The 8,702-nt window shown below is 42.6% G+C and overlaps 1 protein-coding gene across 1 annotated transcript in view; it reads left to right on the top strand.

Moving 5' to 3' along the window:
- The window catches only part of UBASH3A (ubiquitin associated and SH3 domain containing A), a 24,375-nt gene continuing 15,673 nt past the window's right edge, over positions 1-8,702 (top strand). The window contains exons 1-2 of the mRNA XM_006870824.1: positions 1-113; positions 4,073-4,126. Coding sequence (XP_006870886.1) covers positions 1-113; positions 4,073-4,126 — 167 coding nt within the window. The remainder of the gene's footprint in view (positions 114-4,072; positions 4,127-8,702) is intronic.

The following is an 8,702-nucleotide window of genomic DNA, read 5'->3' as shown; positions in this document are numbered from 1 at the left end:
ATGGCAGCGGGGGAGACGCAGCTCTATGCCAAAGTTTCCAACAAGCTCAAGGGTCGAAGCACCTCCTCGCTCCTGGAACCTCTCTTGGCGATGGGCTTCCCAGCCCATACCGCGTAAGTACTGCCGCTGGCAGGGACATCTGGGCTGGATTCCATGTCCAGGAACCAGACCCTCCCTGGAACCAGACCTTCTGCACCCCAGCCACAGCATTGCAGGCAGCTCACAGCTCTCACTTCCTGTCGCAGGGGTACACTTTGCAGTGAGAAATATTGTCTCAAAACAAGGCCTTTCCAGCTTTTCATAAAGGAGATGATCTTTACCTTTTAAATACAAATTCTGTTGGCTAGTTGATTGCGTATACCCTAAAATTTGGGGAAATAAGACATTTGTTGTTACTGTGGCTGCCCCGCGATTCTCAGAATTTGGAAGACTTGAGGCCTGTTTGCAATCTTCAGTGTCTCTGAAGGTGGCATACGCAAGGGACTTCAGACTCATTTAAAAGACTCCAACGTCCTTGAGTCTCTGAGGTGAGGGTCTGCTAGAATAGCTGGCAGTGAGCCCATGTTCTAAATTGCACACAGGGAGAATCATCTGACTTTGAGGGAAATTTTCTTGAATGTGCGATAATGAAATGAAATAGTGAAGAAATTATAGGACAATGTTAGTGGGGTTCAGTGTGTCCAAGCGAAGGGTCTGCACAAATAAACTTAGAACTATAGGAGTTGCTCCCTTCAGAAAGGGAAAAGATCCTCTAAAACCAGTAAGTAGTGGTCCTCATACTGATTCCGGCTTTCATATTAAACTGATTTCTCAGATCTTCTTTTTATGTGCTTATTTACGTGGGGAAATATATCAGAAATATACTTTAGGTAACCTACAATTTAGAAATCAGCAAACTTTCCTTAAACCTTATAACAATTCCTGGTCAAATTGGATGAGATAACTTTGAAGCTAAGACTCCTTTCTTCTCGCTCATAAAATCCGGACATTGTGGCATCGTTGTCGTAGCTGTTAGCTACATCCAGGGTGACTTATAGATAACATAGTTAAATATTGCCTGACCTTGTGCCATTATCGTCATTATAATATGGCATAAAATGACATATGGCATCATTATAAACCAAGAGTTTGTTAAATGGGGAAAGGAACTGTGCAAATGTAGGCTACCCGCTGTGAGCTGGACACTATCCTGGATACCCTTCACCAGCTCATGTTGCAGATGTGAAAACTGAGGATCAGAGAGGACTACTACTAAGAGCAGGGCTTAAACCCAACTCTCATTTCCTCTTAACCCTACCTCTTTCTACCAGTTGCTTTGGTTCTATCACATGGACTCATACTCAAAACACCTTCTAATCTAAACGTTAAACATATATTAAAGGTTGTTGATGTTTTTAGTGTTGTCCAGTCAGTTCCAACTGATAGCGACCCTGGTTAGGGTTTCAGAGGAGAGGCTGGTGGGTTTGAACCATTGACCTTGAAATCAACTGTCCAGTGTGGTTATCTATTGCTGTTAAGTGCTGTCGAGTTGGTTCTGACCTATAGTGACCTTGTATAGGGTTTCCAAGGAGCAGCTGGTGAGTTTGAACCATCGTCCTTATGGTTCAAACCAACTTTGCAGTCCAGTGCACCCGCAGCACCATACCCTTCCAAAAAGTGGGGGACTCATCTTCCAGCACTATACTGGACAACATTGTGTTGTGATCCCTAATGTTGTCATTGGCTAATTTTCAATATTTGATTGCCAGGCCTTTCTTTCTAGTCTTAGTCTGGATGCTCTGCTAAAACCTATCCACCATAGATGACCCTGTTGGTATTTAAAATACTGGTAACAAAGCATCCACCATCACAGCAGCATGCAAGGCATCTTAGTGCAACACACTGGCAGATGGTGGCTGAGTAAATATTCTTGACTATTTTTAACCCTGTTCAATTTGGTCTAGTTTAACTGGAATGGGTCACAATGATGAATTAGACACAGCCTGGCCTCAGGGAGCTCATGGAAGTTAATGTGATGAGAACTATCATGAACATGTATATGGTGGGAATCAAAGTTTGTTGCTGCTGTTAGTCATCATAAGGTGATTCCAACTCTGGTGATCTCATGTGTATAAAGTAGAACTGACCCATAGGGTTTCCAAGTCTGTGACCTTTCAGAAGCATATTGCTAGGTCTGCTTTCTAAGGAGCCTCGGGATAGGTTCCGGCCAGCCTTTTGGTTAGTAGTGGAGTGATGAATTGTTGGCACCACCCAGGGACTCCAGAGGAGACAGAAACCAAGGACACCACCTCTGCCTGTGTGGTTTAGGGAAGACTTCCAGAGGAGATGATGTTTGAGCTGAACCTTAGGGTATCAGTACAGCTTTTCTGAGGGAGCATTGGAATTCTTATAATTGTTGGTATTAGTTGCCATCCAGAGGCTGTGGCTCATAGCAATCTTCTGTGTTACAGAAAGAAATGCTGCCTGGTCCCAAGACATTTTCATGGTTTTGGTCTAATTGAGCACACTGTTGTAGCCATTGTGTCAATCCATCTCATTGAGGGTGCACATCATTTTTGCTGATTCTTTACTGTGGTGATTCACTTGTGGTTATGATGCTGATGAAGATCAAAGACCACAGCCTTCAGTATGGATTGTACCTCCCTCAATGTAAAGAACAAAACTCCTCACTACTACACCAACAAACAATATAATGATAAATGGAGAAAAGATTGAAATTGTCAAAGACTTCATTTTGCTTGGATCCACTATCAACACTCACGGAAGCAGCAGTCAAGAAATCAAATGACGTATGGCATTGGGCAAATCTGCCACACAAGACCTCTTTAAAGTGTTCAAGAACAAAGATGTCAGTTTGAGGACTAAGGTGCACCTGAACCAATCCATGATATTTTCAATAACCTCATGTGCATGTGAAAGTTGAACAATGGATAAGGAAGACAGTAAAAGAACTAGTGCATTTGAATTATGGTTGGAGAAGTGTTGGAGAAGAATGTTAAAAGTACCAGGGACTGCCATAAGAACAAACATGTTTGTGTTGGAAGAACAGCCAGAGTGTTCCTTAGAAGCCAGGATGGCGAAACTTCGGTTCTCATACTTCAGACATGAGATCAGAAGGAACCAGTCCCTAGAAAAGGGAATCGTGTTTGGTAAAGTGTAGGGTCAATGAAAAGAGGATGACCCCCATCAAGATGGCGTGGCACAGTGACAATAGCAGTGGGTTCAAGCGTAATAAGAATTAGAATTATGAAGATGACTCAGGGCAGAGCAGTGTTTCATTGTTTGGCATAGGATCGCTAGGAGTTGGAACTGACTCAATGCTACCTAACACCAACAACAACATGATACTGGAAGAGGCCTGGTGTGGCACTGTAGGATAAGCACTGGACTGCTAACTGCAAGGTCAGCAGTTCAAACCCACCAGCCACTCCTTGGAAACCCTACACAGGGTTGCTATGAGTTGGAACCAATTCAACAGCAGCTAACAATGGCAATGATCCTGGAAGCTGTGCCAATGGTATTTCAAGTACCAGCAACATCATTCATGATGGATATGTTTTAGCAGAGCTTCCAAACTAAGACAGACTAGAAAGAAGACTTGAAGATCTGCTTCCAAAATTCAGTCAATAAAAACCTTAAAGTTCATGATAGACCACACTCCTTTTGACAGGAAACACATTTGCAAAGGCCAGGTATGTGCCCCAGCATGGCAAACTCCAGGACCCATGTTGTTTGGGAGCAAGCAGTGTGGGGAAGAGTGAGAGAAATGGGACTGCAGGAGCAGACAGATGCCAGGTCACCAGGCCCCTGGATGCCATGCAAAGGAGCAAAGATAGAGAGTCAAGGAAGGAAAATGAGTGAGGATATGCATAGGTTTGCATTTTCAAGAGAGCATGGTGTTGGCCCATGGCAGGTGGTCATGCATGCTCAAGCTGCAGGCATCTGGTGGTCCGGGCCTCATCAAAACATCTTGAGGTCTGATGTGTTGTAGTACCACACCTGCTTCTCTCACCCTTTTTCGAATATAGAAGACTTGGCTCTAAGTGGCCCTTGTGTTCTTTACTTCCTATAGGCTCAAAGCGCTGGCAGCTACTGGCAGAAAGACAGCAGAAGAGGCCTCAGATTGGTGAGTGGAACTGGATTTGCAGACTTGGGAGTGTTTGCTTGAACTGCCCTGAGTGTTGAGTCTCTGGTTCTCCAGGGTAAAAGCTGAGAAGTGCCCGGTGGTCTCTGGGTGGGACCGAGGGCCATTGTGAAAGGAAAAAAGAATAAATACCATGCCCTTCTTTAAAAGTTTGTTCTTAAGAACTTTGAACAAAGCTGCCTTCAGATAAAAATCTCATTGAATCCAAATTTTGAATGTCAAAGTAAAGTATATGTGGTTTGTTGCATAAATAGGGATGCATCACGTTTGCTGATATAACAGAGTTGTTGAAGTGCTATCAGTGTGTTTTAATGCATAGTGACCCTGTATAGGATTTCCGAGGTTGTAAGTGTCTGTAGTAACAGAAAGCCTCATCTTTCTTCCACAGAATGGCGGGTGGTCTCGCACTGCTGGTGTTGTAATTCACGGTCCAGTGCTTAGCCAATGGAGCCTCTGTGCTCTCTGATAGTAGTGAATCCTCTTAAGACATTTTTGCGCTTTAAGGCTATTTTGCTATGAGTCAAACCAAACTGGAGGCACTTCACACCAACAAGGCCATGATAGCAGGGGCGGGGTGAGGAATCTGTGTGGTTCCTACATCCTGAATCCACTGAGACATGTTCTGCAGGCCACTCACTGTCATGGGTCTTGATACAGAGCCAGCCGCATCCACTAGACTCAGACAAGAATGTGCTCCACCTCACTAGTCATCAAGGAAATGCAAATGAAGATGCCATTAAAAACATCAAAGATAGATGTAAGTGCAGCTGAGGGTGAGGGGAAGACTTCATTACTCTGCTACTCGGTTAGTTGTGCTGGGGAAGGCAACCAGGTTCCATTAACACTGGGGCTGTGCGTGGTTGACCATCTAGCACCTCCAGTTTTAAGTGCACTCCCTGGACGAACACAAAGAGCCTGAGAAGACATGTACAAAACTGTTGACTACAGTGCTGTCAAAATTTTTACAAAAGAAATCAAAAGTCTGCCACTCTGGGTATGTATAAATGAAATCTCAAAGATGCCTGTGATGGTATATCATCCAGCCCTCTAAAGGTCTACGCTGACCAACTTAACAGGATGCATGTGAATCAACCTGGAGAAAACTCAGACATGTATTGTTGCTGCCTGAAATGTACAAGTTGCAGAATGATTTTGAATAGTAGTTTATGATTTGTGTAAAAAGCACACACATGCCATCTACAGATTTGTTAAATTGCCGTCTGTAGTTTAGTCGAATTCAGTAAGAGTTACAAAGCAGCTTCACAATGGGTTGCCTCTGGAAAGGAGGAAGGAAACTAAAATGAAGGAGAAACAACTACTTTTGGTTTTTTGTTGCTGTTAAGGAGAATGTATTTATGCATGGTGTAATGCTGGCCTACAAAGTCGGCAGTTCACTCACCAGCCGCTCCCCGGAAACCCTTTACAGGGTCACTATGAGCCGGAACCTGGCGTGGCACTGTGGGTTAATTAATGCACCAGACTGCAAAGCCATTTGAACTGCAAGGCTGGCAGTTCAAGCTCACTAGCTGCTCCTCGGAAACGCTATACAGGGTCGCTAACACAGTCCCAGTGTTAATGGAGTCAGTTCCGACTTATAGTGAGCCACCATGTACAGGGTTTCTGAGGAGCAGCTGGTGGGTTTGAACTGCCAACTTTGTGGTTTGCAGTCCAGTGCTGATCCTACGGTGCCACACCAGGAGTCCTGGAGCAGATTGTTGTTGTTGTTGTTAAGTGCCATTGAGTGGATTCCTATCCATAGCAACCCTGTATAGGGTTTCCAAGGAGCAGCTGGTGAGCTTGAACTGCCGACCTTGCAGTTCAAACGGCTCTGCAGTCTGACGCATTAGCCCACAGCTCCAGGTAATTGGAGCAGATTAGAAGGTTCGAAAAATAGGTCCGTGGAGTTTTAGCCTTGTAAGTAGTAAACTGGGCTTACAAAAAATGTTTTTGCTGTTGCAGCTAACAACAGGAATATTTTTATGAAAAGAACAATAAATGTCTTCTAAAACACGGCACAGTGTGGTCTGTGCCCACCGCCCCCTCCCCGACAATAACGCCACTGGCTGTACACAGTATGTGTATTGCTGCTTCTTGAATTTTCACTTTTAGGCATTAAGTATTTCTCTGTCTTTCCTCATTTGACTGAAACACTCATGCGCCTTTCCCACACCCCATCCTCAGAGTACAGATTTTCTTCATGATTTTCGTGAATTCCATATTCGATATTAGCATTTCTGCAATCCTGCAAACACCATTCAGAGCTGAACCGTGTAGTACATTATAATAGTTTCTCTTTTTTAACTTAATCTTTGGGTTTCCCCAGCCTTGGTTTTTCATGTGCTTAGTTTTCTTTATACATATTGCCATTGAGTTGATTCCAACTCACGGCAATGCCATATGTAATAAAGAGTTTTCTTGGCTATAATCTTTGCGAAAGCAGGTCACTACTTTCTTCTGTAGTGTTTGCTGGATGGGTTAGAATCGCCAATCTTCAGTTTAGTAACCAAATGTGAATCATTTGGCCCACAACTGTTGCCATTTTCTCTCAAGATTTTCACATATATCAGGTTCTCTATTAATCTCATCTTCTTGGAGAAATGGTTCCTAGTGCCTTGTGGTCTCTTCCAGGTTGAACTATTTGTCCACTAGTTCCGGTGCTCGTATCCTGGGGACTCCTCCTGCCTGTCACATGTTGTTGTTGTTAAGTGCCGTCGAGTCAGTTCTGACCCATAGCGACCCTGTGTAGGGTTTCCGAGGAGCAGCTGGAAAGCTTGAACGGCCTACTTTGTGGTTCAAACCTACTCTGCAGTCCAGCGCCTTAACCCACAGTGCCACACCAGGGCTCCACCTCTCACATATGTGTGATTAGCTTTCCTGTATCCATGCCTTCCCCTTTTTTGATTATGAGCTCACTGTGGCAGAGCATATCATCAAGTAAATTTTTGAGGAAAAAATGCCTAAGAGGAAAATTATTTAAGACAGTACATGTCTGAAAATGGCTTTATTCTGCCACTCTCTTTGATTAATAGTTTAACTGAATATAAAATCCTAAATTGAAAATTATTTTCCCCGTTGTCTCTACCGTCAAGCGCTGCCGTTGAGAAACCTGAAGATATTTTGGTTCCTGACCTTTGTATACGATCTTTCTCATCTCTCTCTGGAAGCCCAAACAATATTCTTTTGGTCCCCAGTGATGTGAAATTGCACTAGTCTGTTTTCATACCATTGTGCTAGGTGCTTGGTGAGATCTTTCAATATGAAAATGCATGTCTTTCTTCTTGTCTTGGAAATTCTCTTAAGTTATTGTAGTGATTGCATTTCCCCTCTGTTTTCTAAGTGCTCTTGTTTTACAAATCTCATTATTTAAATACTGACTCTACTGAACTGATCCTCACATTTTCTTTTTCCTTTATACTTTCTATTTTTGTCTTTTCGTTCCTTTAATTTTGCCTCATAATATTTTTATGTTTCACTTCGGCTAACATGTTTGCAATTTCCAAAAGCCAGTTTTCAATTCTTGGAAGGTTTCTTTAACTTAAAAAAAAAAAAAAAAAAGACATATAGCAAGTTATTTTTCTTTATTTTGTTTTGATTTGCTTATGTATGTATATACAGTTAAAGTATAGCATCTCATCTTTCTGTGGACAGCGCCAATTTAAAATTCTCATCTCTTTACCTAGTCTGTTCCAAGTTCCTTCTCTCCCCCTAATTTTCAGTTTTGAGATTTACCTCATTTGCCTGATATTCTTCAGTTGTCCACTCAGATTTAATAGGGGAACAAGGTAGAATAAACAGTGATTGGAAGCTCTGAGAAACTGTGTGGGCTTGTGAACTCCAAGTTCCATTGCAAGGTTATCTGATTTGACCTTGTCACTGGGGACCTCCATAATTGGTGTCTTTAGCTTTTTCCTCTAGTAAAGACCAAAATCCTAGCAAAGATTCATCTAACCTCCTGCAAAGGAGGAGGGGGCTGCTCCAGGCACTCTGTGTTTTACCTTCTGTAAGGAGCTCTGGTAGTGTAGTGGTTATGAATCAGGCTGCAAACTACAAGGTCAGCAATTAGTCTGTTAAGTTTGAACATTTTAAGAATTTGAGTTCTGTTTCATGTTTTTCTCTCATTCTTTCTGGTTCATCTATTGTGACCCTGATCAGAATGGTTGATAGTGGTAGCTGGGTACGATCTAATTCTTTGGGTCTCAGTGTACATGAGGTAATGGCTCATGTAGGCCATTAGCCTTATAGGCTAGTTTCTTCTCTGAGATGTAGGTTTCCTTTTTTTTCTTTTTCTCCTAACAAACAGAGACCAATAGTCATGTCTGAGATACCTACTTGCAAGTTTCAAGACCCCAGATGCTACTATCTCACTAGGATGCAAAACATGAACTTTGCGGTGCCAATTGACTGAATTGTCCCATGATACTAACTATCTAAGCCTTCAAATCCAGAAAACTTTTCTCTCCAGATATTTGGTTATGTCTGAGAAGTCCTCTATGAATATATATGTGTGTGTTCACATGTCTATATCTACATACATATGTTGTTATTGTTGTTATGTGCC

This window comes from Chrysochloris asiatica, unplaced genomic scaffold (assembly GCF_000296735.1).
Source record: "Chrysochloris asiatica unplaced genomic scaffold, ChrAsi1.0 scaffold00154, whole genome shotgun sequence".
NCBI classification, from domain to species: Eukaryota; Metazoa; Chordata; class Mammalia; order Afrosoricida; family Chrysochloridae; genus Chrysochloris; species Chrysochloris asiatica.
Note: the sequence above shows the minus strand (reverse complement) of the source record. Positions and strands in the feature narration are given on the sequence as shown.